We start from the raw sequence: 22,124 nt of genomic DNA on the forward strand, positions 1-22,124 counted from the left end.
CGCCGCCAGCTGGGGAGCTGCGCCTGCGGTGTGCGGCCGGCCGGCTCTCCCCTCGGCCCTTGCGCCTGGGACCTGCCCGCCATCCCCGGAGCCATGGAGGTCGTGCTGCCCCAGGACCTGAAGCAGGACGCCGGCCTGGCCAAGCGGAGGCACGCTGAGCTGCGCCGGCAGAAGCGGGTCTTCGACGCCAGGAGCAGGATCATCGGGGTGAGGCTGCGGGCGGGCGAGTGCGCGGCCGGCCGGGGGCCGAGCCCTCTGGGGACGGGCCTGGGCCCCGGCCGGCCGCGCAGGGCAGAGCAGGGTGGGCGGGAAGGGCGGGATGCCGGACTCGGCCCCGCCGCGGAGCCTTGCCGCCCGTGGTGCGCCCACCCGCCCGCCGCAGACAGGGATGTGCCTGCAGGGAGGCCGCGGGCAGCCTGCAGCAGGGCGTCCTCCCGCCCGGAGAGTCCGCCTGCGGGGCTCCTTCCAGCCCGGTTTCTCGGAGACCTACCGCCCGGTGGGGGAGGCGGGCATTGAAATGCTCACAGGGAAACTGCGGTGGGATCACCTGCCTGCAGACCGGCGCCGGGAGGGGAGGCCGGGAGGGGAGACCGGGAAGGCTTTCCAGAGGTGTTGCGGCAGCAGCGTTAGAGGCTGCGTCTGTTAACTGAGAAAGCGGGAGGGAGCCCTGGGAAAGTCCCGCGCGCAGAAAACCGGCCTCTGGCAAAGGTGTCGAAGCATGAAAAATTCTGATCGGACCGCACATGGTGCCACACCTGTAACCCCAGCGACTCCGGAGGCCGAGGCAGGAGAATCTCAAGTTCAAGGCCAGCCTGGAAACTTAGCGAGACCTTGTCCCAAAATACAATAAAAAAAGTCTGGGGGTGTAGTTCAGTGGCACCTCTGAGTTTCATTCCCAGTATGGAGAGAGGGAGAGACACAGAGAGAAACAGAGAAAGAAAAGAAGGAAAAGGCCCAATTCCTGCCTAAGACGGCCACTTTGCAGTGGGGCCAGGAAGGTAGGCAGGGCAGTCTGCTGAACGTCGATGTCTGGCTCTGACCTGGTCCCTGGTTTTCCACTTCCAGGGAGACACAGAAGCCTGGAATGCCCAGGTTCATGACCAGAAGATAAAAGAGGCAACTGAAAGAGCTAGACATGAAACGTTTGGTGAGCTCTCCTGAGTGCTTGCTTGTCCAGGGGTGGGTGGTGTGTCTGCCGGCTCCAGTCCTCCTTTCTTCACAGTGTTTAGAGAGTAGCTGGGCTGGAGATGTAGCTCAGTGGTGAGCACCTGCTTAGTGTACACCAACGCGCGTGCACGCACACTCACACACACACACACACACACACACACACACACACATCGTTTTCATGTTCTTTCTCCTTTTAAGATTTCCCAAGTTCTTGGGCTCGATCCTCTGTCAGAAGAAAAACAGCTATTAAATTCTAATGTATATTATAGGAAATGTATTTTAAGAGTAAATATATAGTTTTCCTTAAAAATTTTGGAAATGTTTTAAAACACACATATGTACACATTCTCTGCCCTAGAGATCAAAATCTATGGACCGGCTGGAGCTACAGCTCAGTGACAGAGCACTTGCCTAGCATGTGTGAGACACTGGGTTCAATTCTCAGCACCCCATAAAAATAAACAAATAAAATAAAGGCATTCTATCCATCTCCAAGTTAAAAAAAAAATCTTTTATGGAAGACAGCTGTTTACACCAAGCAGCACATATATCAGAACTCACACCCCTAAGCTGACTCAGCTCAAATAATAGTGTCCTAGATCTTAGATGAAAATTTCACAAACAGGGGCTGGAGTTGTGGCTCAGTGGTAGAGTGCTTGCCTAGCATGTGTGAAGCACCAGGTCTGATCCTCAGCACAGCATATAAATGAGTAAAGTAAAGGTCCATCAACAACCAAAAAAATTAAAAAACTTTTTAAATATGCATACAAAAAGAAGGAAAATGTTCAGCAGTGGCAATGTCAGAGGATGGTATTATAAGTGAAGTTTATTTTCTTTTTAATACTGTTCTGTTTTTACTTTTTAAATTTTTTAAAATTTTTATTTTTACTGACTGCACTTTGATTCATTGTATACAAATGGGGTATAACTTTTCATTTCTATGGTTGTGCACAATGTACATTCACACCATTCATGTAATCATACATGTACATAGGGTAATAATGTCTGTCTCAGTCCACTATCTTTCCTTCCCCCACCCACCCCATTTCCCTCTACACAATCCAAAGTTCCTTTATTCTTCTCTCCCCACCCCCCGCCACCTCCCCTTGTTATATATTGTCATTCACTTATCAGAGAAAACATTCGGTCTTTGGTTTTTTGGGCTTGGCCTATTTCACTTAGTATGATATTCTCCAACTCCATCCATTTACCAGCAAATGCTGTGATTTTATTCTTCTTTATGGCTGAGTAATAGTCCTTTGTGTATTTATATCACAGTTTCTTTATCCATTTATCAATTGAAGGGTATCTAGGTTGGTTCCACAATCTAGCTATTGTGACTTGAGCTGCTATGAACATTGATGTGGCTGCATTACTGTAGTATGCCGATTTTAAGTCCTTTGGGTATAAACCGAGGAGTGGGATAGCTGGGTCAAATGGTGGTTCCATTCCAAGCTTTCTGAGGAATCTCCATACTGCTTTCCAGAGTGGCTGCACCAATTTGCAATTCCACCAGCAATATATGAGTGTGCCTTTTTCCCCACATCCACGCCAACACTTATTATTGCTGTGTTCTTGATAGCCATTCTAATTGGAGTTAGATGAAATCCTAGGGTGGTTTTGATTTGCATCTCTCTAATTACTAGAGATGATGAACACTTTTTCATATATTTGTTGATCACCTCTATATCTTCTTCTGTGAAGTGTCTGCCCAGTTCCTTAGCCCATTTATTAATTGGGTTCTTTGATTTTTTTGGGTAAAGTTTTTTAAGTTCTTTATAAATTTTGGAGATTAGTGCTGTGAAGTGTGTGTGGAAAAGATTTTCTCCCACTCTGTAGCCTCTCTTTTCACATTATTGTTGTATCTGTTGGAGAGAAAGACCTTTTTAGTTTGAATCCATCCCATTTATTGATTCTTGCTTTGATTTCTTGCACTGTGGGGTTCTTGTTGAGGAAATCTGGTCCTAAGCCAACTTGATGGAGATTCCGGCCCAGGTCTAATTCCTAGATCCTTGATCCATTTTGAGTTGAGTTTTGTACAGGGTGAGAGATAGAGGTTTAATTTCATTTTACTGCATATGGATTTCCAGTTTTCCCAGCACCATTTGTTCAACAGGCTATCTTTTCTCCATTGTATGTTTTTGGCATCTTTATCTAGTATGAGATAACTCTACTTATGTGGGTATGTCTCTGTGTCTTCTATCCTGTTTCATTGGTTTACCTATCTATTTTGGTGCCAGTACCATACTGCTTTTGTTAGTATTGCTTTATAGTAGAATTTAAGATCTGGTATTGTGATACACCCTGCATCACTCTTCCTGCCCAAGATTGCTTTGGCTATTCTGGGTCTTTTGTTCTTCCAGATGAATTTCATGATTGCTTTCTCTATTTCTATGAGGAATATCATTGGGATTTTAATTGGAATTGCATTGAATCTGTATAGCGCTTTTGGAAGTATGTCCATTTTGATAATATTAATTCTGCCTATCCAAGAACATGGGAGATCTTTCCATCTTCTAAGATATTCTTCAATTTCTTTCTTTAATGTTCTGTAGTTTTCATTGTAGAGGTTTTTCACCTCTTTTGTTAGATTGAGTTCCAAGTATTTTATTTTTTTGAGACTATTGTGAATGGAGTTGTTTTCCTCATTTCCCTTTCAGATGATTTATTGCTTATGAATAAAAATGCTTTAGATTTATGTGTGTTGATTTTATATCCCGCTATTTTGCTGAATTCATTTATTAGGTCTAGAAGTTTGCTGGTGGAATTTTTTGGCTCCTTTAAATATAGAATCATGTCATTGGCAAATAATGATAGCTTGAGTTCTTCTTTTCCTATTTGCATCCTTTTAATTTCTTTGGTCTGAGTGTGGACGTGGCAGCATGACCAGCGGGGTGTTCTGTAACTACTGCTTCCAGTCGCCGAGCAGGAGGTCGTCCTTCAGCCTGACCAGCTGTGGGCACGTGTACTGCGACTCCTGCCTCGGCAAAGGTAAAAAGGATGAGTGCTTGATTTGCAGAGTTCCTTGTTGTACAGTTTTGCTCTCAAAATATACTGACTCTGACATACAGGCATTCTTCACGGGCATCAATGGACTGTGCAGGAAGTACTCCCAGGAGGCCTCCCAGCAACCATAGGGTGCAAAGCTGGCTGGAGACCTCAGGCCCTGGACCTGCACCAGGACACCATCAAGGAATCACCTGGGCCTGGGCCCATCAGAGGCCTTTGGGCCCAGGTTCCTTTGGGAACGCCTCCTCTCACAGCAGCCTCTGCCCTGCAGAGAGCTGTCAGCTGTGGTTCTGTAGGCCAGGCACAGGCCTATCGTTGGAGAGCGAGCCAGTCAGCCCAGGAGTGTGTTGACCCAGCAGCCACTGTTCTTGACCGCAGACGCTTGGCACCTGCCGCTCAGGACCTTGAGATGCCTCTGGGGACACTCTCTTCCTCCAGCCATTCTGCCTCACGGCCTTCGGTCTCCCGGGCTCTCTCACCAGGCTGTGTGCAGTAGTGTGGAGGTTTGTGGGCCCTGGACAGCACTGAGCAAGCTGATCCAGCGTAGTGCTCCCTCAGCCCTGGGGTTAACCCAGTCCCACCCCAATCCAGAAGGCATATTCTCCTCAAAATGAGACTCTCAGTTTCTTCATTAATAAAATGTCCCTTGCAAGGCAAAAAAAAAATTTTTTTCTTTGGTCCGTCTAATTGCTCTGACTGATATTTCAAGGACGATGTTGAACAGAAGTGGTGAAAGAGGGCATCCCTGTCTCGTTCCAGTTTTTAGCGGGAATGGTTTCAGTTTTTCTCCATTTAGAATGATGTTGGCCGTGGGCTCAGCATAGACAGCCTTTACAATGTTGAGGTATGTTCCTACTGTCACTATTTTATCTAGTGTTTTGAACATGAAGGGGTATTGTATTTTGTCAAATGCTTTCTCAACATCTATTGAAATAATCATATTATTCTTAATTTTAAGTCTATTGACATGAAGAATTACATTTATTGATTTCCATATGTTGAACCAACTTTGCATCCCCGAGATGAACGCCACTTGATCATGGTGTACTATCTTTTTAATATGTTTTTGTATGCAATTTGCCAGAATTTTGTTAAGGATTTTTGCATCTATGTCATCAGGGATATTGGTCCAAAATTTTCTTTCCTTGATGTGTCTTTGTCTGCTTTTGGTATCAGGGTGATACTAGCTTCATGGAATGAGTTTGGAAGGTTTCCCTCCTTTTCTATTTCATGAAATACTTTGAGGAGTTATTGGTATAATTCTTTGAAGGTCTTGTAGAACTCAGCTGAGAATCCTTCTGGTCCTGGGCTTTTCTTGGTAGGCTTTTGAAGACTTCTTCTATTTCATTGCTTGAAGTTGATCTGTTTAAATTGGGTATGTCCACCTGATTCAGTTTGGGAGGATCATATGTCTCTAAAAATTTGTCAGTGTCTTCAGTAGTTTCTATTTTGTTGGAATACAGATTTTCGAAGTAGCTTCTCATTATGTTATGTAATTCAGTTGTGTCTGTCGTGATCTTTCCTTTTTCAACACAAATTTAGTAATTTGAGTTTCTCTCTCCTTCGCTTTGTTAGTGTGGCTAAGGGTTTGTCTATTTTGTTTAGTTTTTCAAAGAACCAACTCTTTGTTTTGTCAATTTTTTTAATTGTTTCTCTTGTTTCAGCTTCATTGATTTCAGCTCTGATTTTAATTATTTCCTGTCTTCTACTACTTTTGGTGTTGTTCTGTTCTTTTTCTATGGTTTTGAGATGTTATATTAGGTCATTTAGTTGTTGACTCTTTATTCTTTTTTTTAATGTGCTCCATGCAATGAATTTTCCTCTTAGTACTGCTTTCATAGTGTCCCAGAGATTTTGATATGTTGTATCGTCATTCTCATTTACCTCTAAGAAATTTTTTATCTCCTCCCTGATGTCTTCTGTTATCCATGTTTCATTCAATAGCATATTATTTAGTCTCTAAGTGTTGGAGTAGTTTTATTTTCCCATTGATTTCTAATTTCATTCCATTATGATATGATAGAACATAAAGTAGTATCTCTATTTTTTTGCATTTACTAAGGGCTGCTTTGTGGCATAACATATGGAGAAGGATAACATAACATTTTAGAGAAGGATCCATGTGCTGCTGAGAAGAAAGTGTATTTGCTGGTTGATGGATGGGATATTCTATATGTCTGTTAGGCTAAGTTATTGATTGTGTTATTGAGTTCTATGGTTTCTTGGTTTAGTTTTTGTTTGGAAGTGGTGACAGCAGTGTGTTAAAGTCACCCAGAATTATTGTGTTGTCGTCTGTTTATTTCTGGAATTGAGAAGGATTTGTTTGATGTACACCATTGTTTTGGGCATAAATATTTATGATCGTTATGTTGTCCTAATTTATGGTTCCCTTAAGCATTTGAAATGTCCTTTTTTATCCCTTCTGACTATCTTTGGCTTGAAGTCCACTTTATTTGATATAAGGATGGAAACCCCTGCTTTTCTACTGAGTCTGTGTGTGTGGTAGGTTTTTTTCCCATCCTTTCACCTTTAGTCTGTGGATGTCTTTTTCTATAAGATGAGTCTCTTGAAGGCAGCATATTGTTGGGTCTTTATTTTTAATCCAGTCTGCCAGCCTATGTCTTTTGATTGATGAGTTTAGACCATTAACATTCAGAGTTTTATTGAGATATGATTTGGCTTATTTTTGGTTTTTAACTTAACTTGATTTCTCCTTTGTTTGGTTTTTCCTTTAGGGTAGTTCCTCCCTTTGCTGACCTGCATTGTTGTTTCTCATTTCCTCCTCATGGAATATTTTGCTGAGAATGTTCTGTAGCATAGGCTTTCTATTTGTAAATTCTTTTAACTTTTGTTTATTATGGAAGGATTTTATTTCATCATCAAATCTGAAGGTTAGTTTCACTGGGTATGGGATTCTTGGTTGGCAATCATGTTCTTTCAGAGCTTGAAATATGTTGTTCCAGGCCCTTCTAGCTTTTAGAGTCTGGACTGAGAAGTTTGCTGATATCCGTATTGGTTTCCCCCTATATGTAATTTGATGCTTTTCTCTCACAGCCTTCAAAATCCTATCTTTATTTTGTATGTTAGACATTTTCATTATAATGTGCCTTGATGTGGATCTGTTGTAATTTTGTGCATTTGGTATTCTGTAAGCCTCTTGTATTCGATTTTCCATTTCATTCTTCAGGTTTGGAATATTTTCTGATATTATTTCATTGAATACATTGTTCATTCCTTTGGTTTGTATCTCTGTGCCTTCCTGAATCCTGATAATTCTTAAATTTGGTCTTTTAATGATGTCCCATAGATCTTGGAGGTTTGGTTCATGAATTGTTACCATCTTCTCTGTTTGGTCACTTTATTTTCAAGATTAAATATTTTGTCTTCATTGTCTGAGGTTCTATTTTCCAAGTGATCTAGTCTGTTGGTAATGCTTTCTATTGAGTTTTTAACTTGGTTTATTGTTTCCTTCATTTCAAGTATTTCTGTTTGTTTTTGTTTTTGTTTTTTTTGAGAATCTGTATCTCTTTATTGAAATTATCTTCCTGCAGTTGCTCTTTCAACTGCTTATTGGAGTGATCATTCATTTCCTACATTTGCTCTCTTATCTCATCCTTTGCTTCATGAATCATTTTAATTATGTATATTCTGAACTCCTTTTCTGACATTTCTTCTACCATGCTGTCACTGGATTCTGTTAATAAAGAATCTAGGTTTGTTTAGATCATTTTCTTCCCTTGTTTTTTTCATGTTGTTCATGTATCTTCCCCTCTAGCAGTGCAGATCTGGGGTATTACAGTTTCCCCTCTATAGGCTTATAATGACCCTATTGGTTTCCAAAACCTCTTATTTAAGGGGGAGATCAATATTAGCAGCACCCAGTACAGACAATATACAGCCCCTGTGGAGATGTTAACAATATCATCATAATAAACAGAGAGGATGAGTTCAATTATCTACAGTATAACAAATAGATTTGCAGTAAGGTCTGCAGTTTCTGATGGAGGACAAAGAGGATGGGTAGGAGTGTAGGATGTAACTTTTAATGGGATATGAAAAGAGTATATAGAAGTTCTAGATTGTAGAAAGAGTGAAAGTGTAATCAAAAGAAGTTGGTTGTTAGTATGAGAAAAGGGAGAAAGAGACTCTGAGGAAACAGGTAAACAGAAGGAAAATAGAGCAAGAAAAATAAAGAAATAAAAACTTAAAAATTTTCAAAAAGAGAAAAAAAATCTACACTATAACAGTCATATATTCAAACCTCCCAGTCTTCAGTAGCCCGATGCCTGAGAGGTACCTGACAATGAACTTTCAGTCTCCAGCAGGCGTCTCAGGATGGGATTTGCCCCATCTAAAGATGGGAGCTTCCGCTTCCAGTATAATCCAAGATGGCCACACTGGCTTCCAAACATGTTGGCAGATAGGGAACTGTAGCTCAGGGCGTGGGCGTGGTTGGGTGGGGCGGGTCCTGGAAGCAGGGTGTGGTTGATCTGGCAGGGGTTTTGGAGATGGGGTGTGGTTGCTCTGGTTGAGGGGTCCTGGAGGGGGGGCTCTGTCAGTTGGGCCAGGAGTCCTGCAGTTCCTGGCTGTTGTCTCAAAATGGTGGCAGCCACGTGTATCCAAACCTGTGGGTACTGTGACAGTGGACTTCTAACACTTGCAACAGCAGGCAGCTGGTGATCCGCTGTGGTCTATAGTCAGTCTGTAGACTACTGGCGGATGATCAGCAGGTGGACCTCTGGTGGGTGATGGGTAGGTAAAAGGCAGGCGATGGTCAGGCAAGAGGCAGGTAGATGGGCAAATGGCGGATAATAGATAGCAGTTAGTGAGCAATCTCCTCAATGACTCATGCAGCTCCCTGCTTCCCCTCCTATATTTTCTAAACTCTTTACCTTCTTTATTTTCAGTTGTAAGATAATTCAAATTACAAAAATAGTGGCAGACACATATGGACCCACCAGACTAGCTGCTCCCATCTGCCAGATGCCTGTGCTGTCTTGTTCTAAGTGCTCCTGAGGACCGTGTGGTCCACAGCCAGGACGCTGCCCTCGCAACCCCCTCTTCCCTCCTCCTGGGAAGTTGGCATCATTGCCATGTGTTTCTCCTGCTCACACTGTCTTTGTGACCACAGCAGTATAAAATTGCTTTTTGTGTGTTTTAAACATTTCCATAAATTTATCCTTCCAAATGCATCCTTTTGTAACTTTTTTTTCACTCAATGTTGTATTTTTGAAATTCATCAATAATATACCTGGAGAGTGTTTGTTTTGATCATTTGATGGCATTTTGTTGTATGAACAAACCTGTTTCTTTATCAGCCCTACGGATAGGCACTTTCCATTTTTTTCTGGTTTCTTAGCATTGCAAACACTGCTGCAATGACCATTCACGCAGCATATCCCCAGCGCACGTGGGAGTGGCCCTAGCAGGTCCTGTTGCCACAACACCACAAGCAGGGGAGACCCTGTCTACCACACCATCAGCACAAGTGCCCTTGCCTCCATTTCATCTGTTTCCCATCCTCATCGGCAAATCATCCTGTTCCGGGTTTATTGATCACTCTGATTTATTCTTTATTATGGTTTGCCTGTTCCTGTCTTTTGTTCACCTTTTGGTTGGGTTCTTTGTGTTTTTAAAGCCAGCCTATGGGGACTAAGTTACTAATCCTTTAATGGCACATTACTTGCTTTGGAGGGTTGTATTACTTTAACAACGATTAAAACTATTTTTAAATGGTTTTTTAATTTTTTTCCTCGTAAACTCGTACATATGTTCTGTCTCTTCTAGCTGCTGAAATGAGGCAAAATGACAAGATCACATGCATATTAGAAGATCGGGAAAGGAGAGATAGGAAAACGCTCTGTAGAGCTATCAATAATTTCCAGCAGAGCTTTCAGAGGCCAGAGACTCGCCGTGAATTTGATCTGTCTGACCCCCTGGCCCTTAAGAAAGATCTCCCAGCCCGGCAGTCAGATAATGACATCCGTAATACAATATCAGGAATGCAGAAGTTCATGGGAGAGGATTTAAACTTCCAGGAGAGGAAGAAATTCCAAGAGGAACAGAACAGAGAATGGTCCTTGCAACAGCAGAGGGAATGGGAGAGGGCTCGTGCCAGCCACAGGTGTGCAGGTAATGAAGGGAGGCGACCAGCCTCAGCCATCCGATAGTGCTCACTCTCCCAGGTTTCCCGGCGCTGTTCCTCCTGCTGAAGTGCCTCTCTCAGCAGAGCATCTCAGGTGTCAGCTGCTCTGCCGTCTGGACTAAGCTTCAGCACCTCTCAGCTGGACTGTTGCAGTGCCTCTAACTACTCTCCGTTTCTGCTGACTCTCCCCCTGCAGTCTCCTCTCAATCCCGCAGCCAGGCTGGATCCTTTGTGGAAGCCCTTGGGCAGCTCCATTTCCTGTTTGAGGACCTCCGAGGCTCTGGGTGGGCCCACCTCCAGGACCCTGTCCTCCACGGCTCCCTTGTTGCACACTGCCTTCCACTGTTCTGGGGCAGGGTGTGCAGGCTCACTTCTGCCTCAGGGCCTCTGCCCGGCTGCGCCTGTGGCTTGGAAGCCTCTTTTTCCATAAAGCTCATCTGTGTGCCATCCTGCCCTCTGGCAGGACTTGCTGAACATGGGCCTCCTGACACCACCACAGCCTCTGGCCCCTTCCTGGCTCTTGTCCACATGCTTGATCACGGCCACACCGTGGGTTTGTCCTTGCTGTCCGGCTCCTGCATGTCATACCCTGCTTGCAGTGACGGTGGATGATTTGTCAGTCTTGTTCACTGCACATCCTCAGTTCCAGCACCTAGACAAATATCTGTGGAAATAATCCACTTGTGGGGCTTTAGACACCTCACCTATCTCCAGCTACTCCAGACCGCCGTCTCTGGCCAGAACCTCATCTCAGTCTTGACCTTGCTCCTCCAGCCTCCTTTCTCTCTCCCTGGACTTGTCACAGTGTGCTGGAAACTAACCCTCACCTTCTCTGGGTCTGTCCCTCCTGCCTTTCTGCTCCTCCCCTTCATCGAGCCAGAAACTTGGGGCCATCCTTGAGCCTGCCTTCTCCAGGACATCTTCAGCCCTCATCCCTTCTATCTCCTGCGCATATCCTTTTGTGATCTGGTCCACTCTAATCATTCGTAATGGTGGGATTCCTCACGCCACATCTGTATCTACGACATGACATCATGTGATCAGTCTCCTGCTCCAGCGCTGCCCTTGTCCTCCCCTTCCCTCTCCTGATCTGCTTGCTCTGCTCTGTGACCTCCCTTCTGTTGTGGTCATTATCACTTTAATTAGCACATTATAATTATAAGCAGAGTCGTGGTGTATAATTGGGTAGCTTTTGCTCCCCGCTGCCCCTTCCTCCACTCTCTCCCCTCTCCTTCCTATTTTCCTGAGATCGTTTTAGTTCCCTTTCTCTCTCTAGAGTTTCCACATAGGAAGGAAACATGCGTCCCTCCCACACATACCTCGAGCCGTCCACTTCTCCCTGTCCCTGTTGTCACTGCTGTGACAGAAGCCTCCACCTTCCTCACCTGGATGGACCACACCGATAACCATCCTTCCCCTCTCTGGGCTGGTCTCAACGTGGTGGGTGGTGATACTTTTTAAATGATGTCCGGTTGAACAGCGCCTCCCACCCCAGCTTGCAGCCCTGCCATGGCTTCCCAGGGCCACCATGAAGTCAGTCCTGCCACAGCCCACGAGGCTATGACTTCGGCCCTGCTCCCTCTGGCTCCTTCACTTCTGGGTCCTGCCAAACTGTCCCCCTTATGACCTTCATACCTGCCCTTACAGTCTCCTCCTGTCTGCAGGTCTGTCCTGGAGAGGCGTCTGTGACCGCCTGCCGCCTCAGCCTGTTGCTCTCCTCCACCAAGGATCAGGGTTTGGGTTTTCACACTTGTTTTGAGGGTCCCGTGTTTATTCTGCCCTAGACAAAAGCCTTTTATGTTTTACTCACCACTGTGTCCATGTCCCCAGCACAGCAGGTGGCCCGATGCCATATGTTGTATGAAGGCACAAATGAAGAGCAAGAGCAGCTGGGGGGTGAACTGAGGCCAGCAGTTCAAGTCCAAGAGTCTGGTCCTTGTTTTTGGAAATAATGAGGGGACCCACCAGGCACAAATACAGAAATCAGAAACTTGTGATCAATTAATTTTTCAAAATGGAACAACCCAAAGTAAAGTAGGTGTTGTCCTGCTCACACTAGGGACACAGAGGCTCAGGCTAAGTAGAGTTGAGTTACAGAACTAGGAAGTGTCTGGATGATCTGCACCCTTTGCCATTGGGACCCTCCACTTCAGCCTCTCCGTTGGTCCTACTGCCACTCCACAAGTATCTGTGACCTGCCACCCTTTCCCCTTTGTCCTGTCTGGTTTTTACAGCCCCCTTTTCTGGGTCCTTACCACCCCTTGCCTACTGTAAAGATGAGGCTCCCTCCTGCAAAACCAGAGCTCGCAAGGGGCACACTACTAACCTGCCCGGACCACAGCAGACATCACCAATCCATAGCCGGTGCTAGCCCTTTGTAGCAGAGCTGAGAGCTCTGCTTGATTTAAGCCAGGGGCCCCACAACCTTTGGAGGCAGGCCCTGTCACTCATCCCCGGCCACCTCGTGGAGGAGGACATGGGAAGGGGTGATGGCATGAACCACCGTGGCGCAGGCTGCTCTGCACCCCTGGGGACACGCTGGTCTGAGGGCGCCTTTCCTCCTTGCAGAGGACCTCCACCTGCAGACGCGGCTCAGGTTTGACGAAACGGCCAAGCACCTGCAGACGCTGGAGCGCACCACGCGAAGGGCCGTCTGTGCGGCTGTGAAGGAGTTCAACAGGAAGCAGGTGCTGCTCCCCGGCCTCTCAGGGTCCTGAGTCCACCCTCACTCCAGAGCCTGATGAGGTGGATGACACCTGGTCTGGTCTGTCCCTTAGCTCTGACTCTGGCAGCAAAACTTGCAAGCTGGGAGGTCAACTCCCCTTTCCGGCCTTAGTTTCTTCCAACATTTGAGAGCAGTTGCCACCTGGCCCTGCTCTGCGGCCTGGTACCAGGTTCAGTTCTCAACCAGAACAGGTGGATAGGCACTCACTAGTAGGAGCCAGGACAGTGACAAGGACGATGTGGTCTCCTGGCAGTCCTCCTCTTAACCCCTCCCAGCTTCCTCATGAGCATGACCCTCTCCAGCCTTGCCCAGGTGTTATGCCCAGCTGTTTTACCTTTATTGTTTTTGAAATTAGACTCCCCTCTCCAGGGTTTCTTTGCAGATGCAAGTATATTTCCTGGGCGAGGTGGAGCTTGGTCTAGCTCAGCTGGTCAGATTAGCTGGTTGACTAGCACTTGGTCTCCAAAGGAAGCTGTGCAGGATGACCCCTGGGACAGCAGGACTTTGCTTCACATATTTTCAGCCCTGACATTTTTAACTGTGTCCATGTGTGTCTTACAAAGCACATCCTCATTTATGGGATAGTGTTGCCGCATTGTAAGCCAAATAGATTGGAGACCCAAGCTGAAATGTGTTCTGGGTCATGTGATCAAAAGCCAGGAGAATCTGGGCAGAGAGCAGAGGAGGTTGATTTTCAACATCAGGGAAAGAAAAAAGATGGGCAAACTGCTGGCAATTTTGAGGACCTGAGAGCAAAGCAGGCCCCAGGGCCCCAGGCCACCAAGCAGCCAGGTGCCAGGGGTCATAGAGATCATCCCATCCTTGCCCTTCACTTGACAGAGGGAGCTCGGGAGGCGTGGCTCAGGCTCCATAGTCAATGGACCCATGCTGGAGGTCCTTCCTTCCATCCACTCTGGTCATTCACCTGTTGAGCCTCTTACTGGGCAGTGCTGGGGTACTTGCTAAACCATGTTGCCTCCATTGCCTAGTCTTTCGTTCATTCATTCCATATTTTGATGAGCACCTACAATGTACCTGTAATTAATACAACTTAATTAATGGAGAAACAGGCTCTGCAGGTGAGCAGACTTTCTCAGGGATGCCAGGTACTAAATGGGTGAGGGCTGTCTAGCTGCGGTGCTCATGCTGTGTGACACAAGGCTGTCATGAGCACCTGCATTGCAGGGCTTCTGTCCATTCCTCCCCAAGGAGGACAGTGGACCCCAGGGGCTCCTAATTCATCTCTTCACTTTACATAGAAGCGATTGCAGCCCAGAGTGGGGAGCTGACTTACTGCAGGTCACACAGCCACCTATCCTGGACATCTGAGCAGTGACTGGTACTGGGGCCTTGGCTGCAACATCAGGGCCACTGACTAGAAGTGTCTCTTCCAGCTTTTAAAAGCCACTGTGCCAGTGACCTGCTCTGTTGCATGTTCTCTGCAGCCCACAGATGTCCAGGCCACAGGAGGGGTGCAGAGCCCTGTCCTGGGGTGGGGCCAGGTTGATACAGGGAGCCACCCTAGGCATGCACTGCCCCCTCGGGTAACTCTTCAGCCCAGCCCACCCACCTGCACAGCTGCGTCCATGCCAGACAAGCCTGGCACCTCCATCCCTGCTCCTGCAGCGGCCCTCCTGCCAGGGCCCCGGGGGAGTTGCTGGCCTGGGCCTAGGAATCCCCCCAAGTCTGTGGAGCATCCTTCCCAGTGTCTTCCCCTGTGTAGGCTGAGGAGTCCATGGAAAGGAAAAAACAAGAGAGAAAGCAGGAAGAGGAGGACAACCTGGCCGAGATCTCCAGCCTGCTGCATGGGGATCTGCTCTCTGAGAACCCGCAGCAGGCGGCCAGCTCCTTTGGTCCCCACCGTGTGATCCCAGGCCGCTGGAAGGGCATGTCCCGGGAGCAGCTGCAGCAGATCCGCCTCACTCAGAAGCAGCAAGTCGTGGAGAAGCTGGTGCGCACCCTGCCGCCCTCCACATGCCCTATGCCTGGGGCCTTACCAGGGTGTCTGTGGTGCAGGAGGGGACAGCAGCCTGCCTGATGGGCTCTGGAGAGAGCGGGCAGAGCAGGAATCACGAGTGTTGACAGCACTTTCAGGGCGTTGCTGCACAGGGGCTGGAGCTGTGGGGCAGGAGGGCCTGGCCAGGGTGTGAAGCAAGTCACCGAAGGGCCGTTCTGGAGCCCCTGTTCCTGGGGAGATAACAAGCCAGTTACCTTGGAGGACAGAGTGCAGGTGGCCTCTAGGAGAGCTGGACAGGAGGGCAGGATGATGGGTGCAAATGCCTGGGTTACTCCCGCCCCATAGCCAGGTGTGCTCCTGGCCACGCTCAGTGCAGGTGCACACTGGGCTCATCATGTGAGGTCAGGGCTTCTGGTGGGTGTGGTCAGGTCAGAGGCTGAGGGTGCTGCCATCTGCGGCTTGGGGGTCTCTGGGACAGGGACAGTTGTGGGAGCACCAGGGTCCTGGAGAGAGTAAGAGGCATGTCAGAATGGTGGGCCTGGGAGTGAGACCAGGAAGAGGTGGCATCGTTAGGAATGATAGGCAAGGGCACAGGCCCTGGAGTGCAACCTTGGATCAGCATGGCCAGCTGGTGGGCAGCGCTGAGTGGCCAAGGAGTGGCCTCGGGAGAGGAGGCAGCACTGAGGAGCCAAGGCAGGAGAGGATCACCCTGTGGGCTGGACCTCTGGGGATCTGGCAGGAGAGATTGGCCAGTGGCTGATTAGGCTGGGGTGGCCTGGCCCTGCTGAGCCTCCAAGCCCGGAGAGTACCGGGAGGAGGAGGGCCTGGCACTGGCCCAGACCACGTCTGCAGGGACAGCAGGTGTGTGCGGCGGGGACAGGGCTGGCGCTGGGCCCAGGCCAGTAGGGAAACGCACCAGAGCAGGGAGGCAGGAATGGGCAGGGTTGGTCCTGACAGCCCGGTGGTCTGTGGTCGGCCAGGACAGCCTTCTGCCCTGAAGGCAGTATCTGCTCTGACTTTCAATTGTAGAGAACTAAAAAGACAGAAGGAGAGGGGAAAGGTCACACATTGTCACCACTCAGACATGGCTGCGCCCTCTGGGCCTTTCCTCCCAGCTCCGTCCAGGTGCGGAGGGGATGTAGAAACCTGAGCTCTTGGGCCTCTCCCTGACTCAGCCCCGTTGCTGTGCCCCTGCCACTCTGTTTGGGACAGCAGCTTGTGTGATGGCCCAGGTCCTGTGCACAGCCTCAGGTTCCAGGAGAGGATGCAGAGGCTCCTAGGAGCAGGGAGACTTGCCTCTCAGGAAGCCAAGCTACACCATCTGGCCTTTGGGTCCCTGCGTGGGGCTGAGCCAGGCCTGCAGCCTGGGCCCTCCCTACCTGCTGTCTGGTAGGGTGCTCTGTCCAACCTCAGCGGGGGCCAGGATGGCACTGCAGCCCTGTCCACCCACTGTGCCAGTTTCCTGGGAGGAGGGGACCTGAGAGGTGACCTGCACTGGCCCCACTCCGGAGGTGGCTCCCTTCACACTGGGCAGGTCCCCTTTAGGGCTCCCTGGTTCTGCAGAAGGGTCTGGTAGGTGTTGGGGACTACGCCGAAGTGTGGAGCTGCAGGGCCAGGCAGCCCTGCCTGGGAGCTGTGGCTTGGTTGCTGCAGGACTGTTCTGGGATGTTCTGGATGGGCTGGGCACCAGCACATTGCAGGAGTCCCCCAGGCTGCTGGCCAGTCATGTGAGCAAGCTAGGGAGCCCTCCTGAGGACCCTGCCGGGAAAAGCCTGCACTCAGCTGTGCATGTGGGGCTGGGAAGGTTGTTGGAACAGAGTCCCTGCTGTCCCTTTAGGAATGAGAGGGTGGGAAGCAGCCAGGCCAGGCAAGATACGTGGGTGGCTGGGGTCCTTCACCTGCCCCTTCTCTGAGCCTTGGTTTCCCCATCTGTAAAGGGAGAGGCTGAGTCCTAGATGATCCTAGGGGCTCTTGGGCTCTGGGGCAAGGTAGCAGTGAGTCCCCTGTCCCCTACCAGAGGCTGCAAGAGGAAGAATGCCAGCGAGACATGGACTGGGACCAGCAGAGGGTCCAGAAGGCTCGGGAGGCCCTGCTGCATGAGCGGCAGCGGCAGCGGCAGCAACGGGACCTGCGCAGGGCCCTGGACGACAGCAACCTCAGCCTGGCCAAGGAGCAGTGAGTGCCCGGGTGGGGGCAGTCATCTGGGCACTGGGGCCCAGGCAGGCTCAGGTTGGGTGGGCAGACCTGTGGTTGCTGCTTTGCACACTGGGGACCTGAGACCCCAGGGAAGGGCACCGAGTCAGCTGGGGGTCCAGGAGCCTTCACAGATGAGTCCCAGGAGAAGGGTCCCCACTGCAGGAGGGCTCTTGGGGCAGCAGGAGGACTCCCCAGCTGCCTGGCACCTGTTGGGTACAGAAAGGACCCAGGAGTGGTTCAGACATTCAGTCACAGAAATATGTCAAGCCTTGGCTCAAACTCAGAGGGACCCACAGTGTCTGCCACTGTCAGACCTCGGCTGCCTGTGGCCTGTCAGTTGTCATTCTTTTGGGTCCTGGAAGGAACACTAGGCCTACATGGCCACAGGGTTGAGCAGAGCATTCTTCACGGTCACGCTGTGGAGACCTACACTTGGACACCCCAGGTGCCACTGGCACGGTCCCTGCTTAGCTGCGGGGCGATTGCACCATGCCCCTGGCTGCTGAGGAGAGTTGAAGGGGAATATTCTGGGGGCTCCTTAGGGTTGAAGTGCCTTCTGCTTCACGGGGGTAACACACTAATAAAAAGCCTATGAACTTTTTCTTAAAAATAAGAGAATATTTAGGAAGTACACGTGTTTGCTAATTCTTTTCTTCTCTTATTTTGTTATTAGGAAAAAACACATAGATGAAGTCAGGAGGAATCAGCTCACGAGAGATTATTTCACACAATTTAATACAAGAAGTCGATGAGAAAGACGCCCTTTCACGTATGAAGCGTGGCGACCTTAAAGAATCATTTATTTAAAAAGAATGCATGTCTTGGTCCAGAAATATACCCAAGAAAAGGTCTGATTCTTCTGTCACTTAATAAGGCCAGTGAGTTGAGACAATGAAGGGAAAAGAGAGTTTGATTCAGCTGCCGAGAACTGAACCGAGAAGCAGGGTTTCGGCTCACAAAGGTGCTTCTCAACCCCAGGGGACCCAGGGGCGCAGATGAAGGGAGGAAGGGGCCGCACCTCCCGGGAACAGGAGGCGGGGGTCTCCCAGGAGCTCGGAGCCACCTTTTCTCCTTTCATGGTCTGGAGCTTCTGGTCCTGGTGGTCAGCAGCTGTCTTTAGCCTCCAAGTGGGAAGAGGAGTGACCGGCCCACACCAGGTCAAGTTAACCTGTTAACAGTTTCAGACTTGTCTCAGTTCACACAAAGCTGAACCGACTCAGACCAAAGATCAAGGCAGCAGAGGAGACGGACACAGCGTGAAGGCAAAGATGGCCACCTCTCCACCCCGTTCCCATCACCCGCTGGGTGTCTGCAGGCCCAAGTGAAGAGTCAGTGTGTCAGTAGAAGTGGCCTTGGTGTCCCCAAGGGGTCACTTAGGCAACTGTTCCCATCATAACCCATGCGTCTGAGGTGTTGACTACTGCAAAGCCAGTGGGAAACTAGGAACGCATGACCCGGCTGCATGACCTCCAGCTAAGGGCGAGCCAAGCTGGAGGGCGGGTGGTCCCCTCCTCTGCAGCAGGACTTTAGGGAGAGGTGGCATCTGGTGACCTGTGCACTCCTCACTCAGGCTCAGCTGCTGCAGTGGCAAGTGCTTTGCTGTTAGCAGAGTAGGTGTCGTTCCCAGCTCCGCCAAGAGGTGACTGATGTGACCCTTGTGACAGCCAGTAGCAGGTGTCCTTACCACCGACGTTTTCTAGCAGGAGAACCTGGTGTGGACACGTGCGAGGACTTGTCCACCTTCCCGCTGCTGGAGGAAGCCTGGCCCCCGCCACCTGCTCTGCTCCCCTGAGGAACAGACTCCAGACCCAGTGCGTCCAGAAGCGCAGGGTTTCCTCTCTTACTCTCTGAAAGTCCACGCTGACTGGGAAGCGCTGCTGAGCTGCCTGGCCCCCGGGCTCTCTCCGCTGGCTGACCCCCCATGCAGCCCCCTTCCTGGGGGACGCTCTAGCTCCCACCCTCCTGCCATACACTGCCAGCTGGCAGGGGAGACTGCTTCCCTTGGGGACGTGCCAGGAAATGCACACTCCACCTCTACTGAGTCCCCAGTCCGACATGCTCATGGTCCCAGGATGGGACGAACGCATTTCCTCTGAATCACACCATGGTGTCCACTGCCGTCATCTGCAGTCCCACTGGTAAGGAAACTAGGAAAGCTAGGCTGAATTTGAACTCCGAGGACACCAGGATAGCTGGCCCCTGCAGGCTGTGACTAGGCAGCAGGGTGGCGAGATGCCCACAGAGGCCTGTCCTTCACAGACACTGGGGCCCAGAGTCCAGTGCAGTGCTGAGGTGGAGCAGGCCTTTGGGACACCCTCCCCCTTCTCTCCTGCGGGGCCCGGGCCTCAGCCTCCCCTGGGGCTCTCCACTCTGCCACGCCTGCCACGAAACCACCCACAGGTGCTGCTGTCTGGGACGCGTTTCTCTACCACCGTGTGAGCCTCGGGGATCCCACGCCCTAAGTCACTCCAGTCACAGGTGGACCAAGCCTCACTCTGCTCTCTGGAGCAAGGCGGGATCCTGCTGTGACGTTAACAGTTGCTTAAGGTCCAGGGAAAACACAGAAAGGACCCACATCTGAGGGGAGACCAGGGACCCAGGTCCCTCAAGGCACTTCCTGGAGTCCCCTTCACAGGACATGCTGCCCCCACCTCCACCCCTGTACTCCTCCTTGGCAGAGCCCAGGGCCCCCCAGGGTCTTTGGTTTGAGCAGGACTCCCTCTTCCCGGTGTGTGAGGAGCCAGAGTGCTCACTACAGGTGAGAGGTTTTTTAGGGCAGAAAACTGAGTGGCTTTAACAATAGACATTTAATGGTGGCAGCCCTGGAGGCCAGAGGTCCAACACGTGGGCAGGGCTGCTGGAAGGCAGAGCCCTGCTCCCCAGGCACAAGGGAGGCTGTGTCCAGGCCTCTTGCTGAGCTTCTGTGGTTTCCGGCACACTTCAGCTCGTAGCATCCCTGATCTGTACCCTCCTGTCACAGGGTCATCCCTGTGTCTGTCCAAACAGGAGGACTCTGGCTCCCCCAGTGACCTTATCCTCCCTAATCACACAATTCCCTATTTCCACGTAAGACTACATTCTGAGGTGCAAGGGGGTAGGACTCCAACGTGTGTTTTGGGGGCACATGATTAACCCACCACAGGGGAAATGCAGAGGGGCACCTGTTCCACTGCCTCCCAAGGTCATAACAAGGAGCATCGTGCCCAGGCTGAGCAAGCCAGGCCTTGGGAAGCAAGGGGGTGATGGCGACCGACAGCCACAACAGACGGTTAATCCTGCGTTTGAGGAGGAAAATCAAGAGAGAAATGGGAGGTGATGTCAGTGCATTTGGAAAGACTGAGACCACTTCAAGTCTGCAGCCCCTTCTAGTCCCCGTGCTACTCTAACTCGGGGTTCAGGGGTAGAAGGGGAGCCCTGCACAAGGAGCACAAGGCAGGTCACACGTGAGCACAGGCCAGAACCACTAGGAGGCTGATGCCGCCCTTGAGGATACACTGTGTCCTCAGAACCATGAGCCCAATGCGGAGAGTGGTTTTTAACATTGAACTTCACATTTTTATAAAAATAAAAAGCTGGGCATTTGCTTGCTTTAGATGCGCCCTCTGCTGGTGACATCACGACGCATTCCCTGTTCTCCCCAGGAAAATGTAATTAATGATTAGCTCACCAAGGAGCCTCTGTCAGGCTGGGGTGAGTTCTGACAACACCCAGGACAGCCCTGGATATTTGTTGTGATCACTCAGAAAAGACAGGATGAACTCAGCTAAGTGATTACTGTCCCTGGGAGGCAGAGCCGAGTGCGGCCTCTCCATCACTCTCCTCTGAGTGGCCTGTTAGGATTTTACACACAACATTCAAGTTCCACAGGGCTTTTGTTTTGGTTTGTTTCTAACTTATCCCTGCATTTTATTATGAACATTTTCAAACATAAGGAAAAACGTAAAGAATGGTGCTGTCCATACCTGCTCCCTATATTCTACAATGAGTATGTTGCTCTATTTGCTTCATTGCCTACCTACCTGCAGATTGGTTTTTTAAAATTTCAGTTTTATGCTGTTTATAAAAAGATGCAGCTAAAACAAAACAGCTCAGAAAAGTTAAAAATAGCATTCAAATGTCATTTGAACCAGGCGTGGTGGCACATGCCTGTAATCCCAGCAGCTCAGGAGACTGAGGCAGAAGGATTGCAGGTTTAAAGCCAGTCTCAGTAATTTAGTGAGGCTCTGTCTCAAAATGTAAGGACGCGGGGTATTAGTTTAGCAGTTGAACATCCTCGGGTTCAATCACCAGTACCGCAAAACAAAACGAAAAGAACACCACCAACAAAAAATCATACAATTGCCAAAACTTGGAGTGTTCTTTAATAGGTGAATGAGTAACCAAACCATAGCACTTCCAGACCGGATTATTTCCAGCACTTCAATGAATGGCACAGTGGGACTGCAAGTTGGTGCTGCCACTCTGGAAAGCAGCACAGAGAGCCTCAGAAAACTTGGAACAGAACCACCATCTGACCCAGCCATCTCACTCCACAGCAGACACCCAAAGGACTTAAAACCAGCACACTACAGTGACACAGTCACATCAGTGTTTATAGCAGCTCAAGTCACAATAACTAAACTATGGAACCAACCTAGGTGCCCTTCAGTGAATGAATGGATAAAGAACATGGGTATATACACAGTGACTGTGTACTCAGCCATAAAGAAAAATGAAATTATGGCATTTGCCAGTAAATGGATGGAACAAGATAATATGTTTAGTGAAATAAAATGGTCTCAAAAAACCAAAGACCCAGTGTTCTCTCTGATATGTGGATGCTAGCCCACAACAAGGGGCGGAGAGGACAGGGAAGAATGGAAGTACTTTGGATTAGACAAGGGGGAAGGAAGGGAAGGGAGGGGATGGGCATGGGAAAGACA

The 22,124-nt window shown here is 49.5% G+C and overlaps 1 protein-coding gene across 1 annotated transcript; it reads left to right on the forward strand.

Moving 5' to 3' along the window:
- Nucleotides 1-18: 18 nt before the first annotated feature.
- On the forward strand, nucleotides 19-21,984 carry Ribc2 (RIB43A domain with coiled-coils 2). The gene is made up of 7 exons (XM_047550074.1): nucleotides 19-207; nucleotides 1,066-1,147; nucleotides 9,967-10,311; nucleotides 12,893-13,011; nucleotides 14,773-15,000; nucleotides 17,024-17,181; nucleotides 17,876-21,984. The coding sequence occupies exons 1-7, from the start codon at nucleotides 94-96 to the stop codon at nucleotides 17,952-17,954; spliced, it is 1,125 nt and encodes a 374-aa protein (XP_047406030.1). The 5' UTR covers nucleotides 19-93; the 3' UTR covers nucleotides 17,955-21,984.
- The last annotated feature ends 140 nt before the right edge of the window (nucleotides 21,985-22,124 follow it).

This window comes from Sciurus carolinensis, chromosome 4 (genome assembly GCF_902686445.1).
Source record: "Sciurus carolinensis chromosome 4, mSciCar1.2, whole genome shotgun sequence".
In the NCBI taxonomy this organism is placed as follows: domain Eukaryota; kingdom Metazoa; phylum Chordata; class Mammalia; order Rodentia; family Sciuridae; genus Sciurus; species Sciurus carolinensis.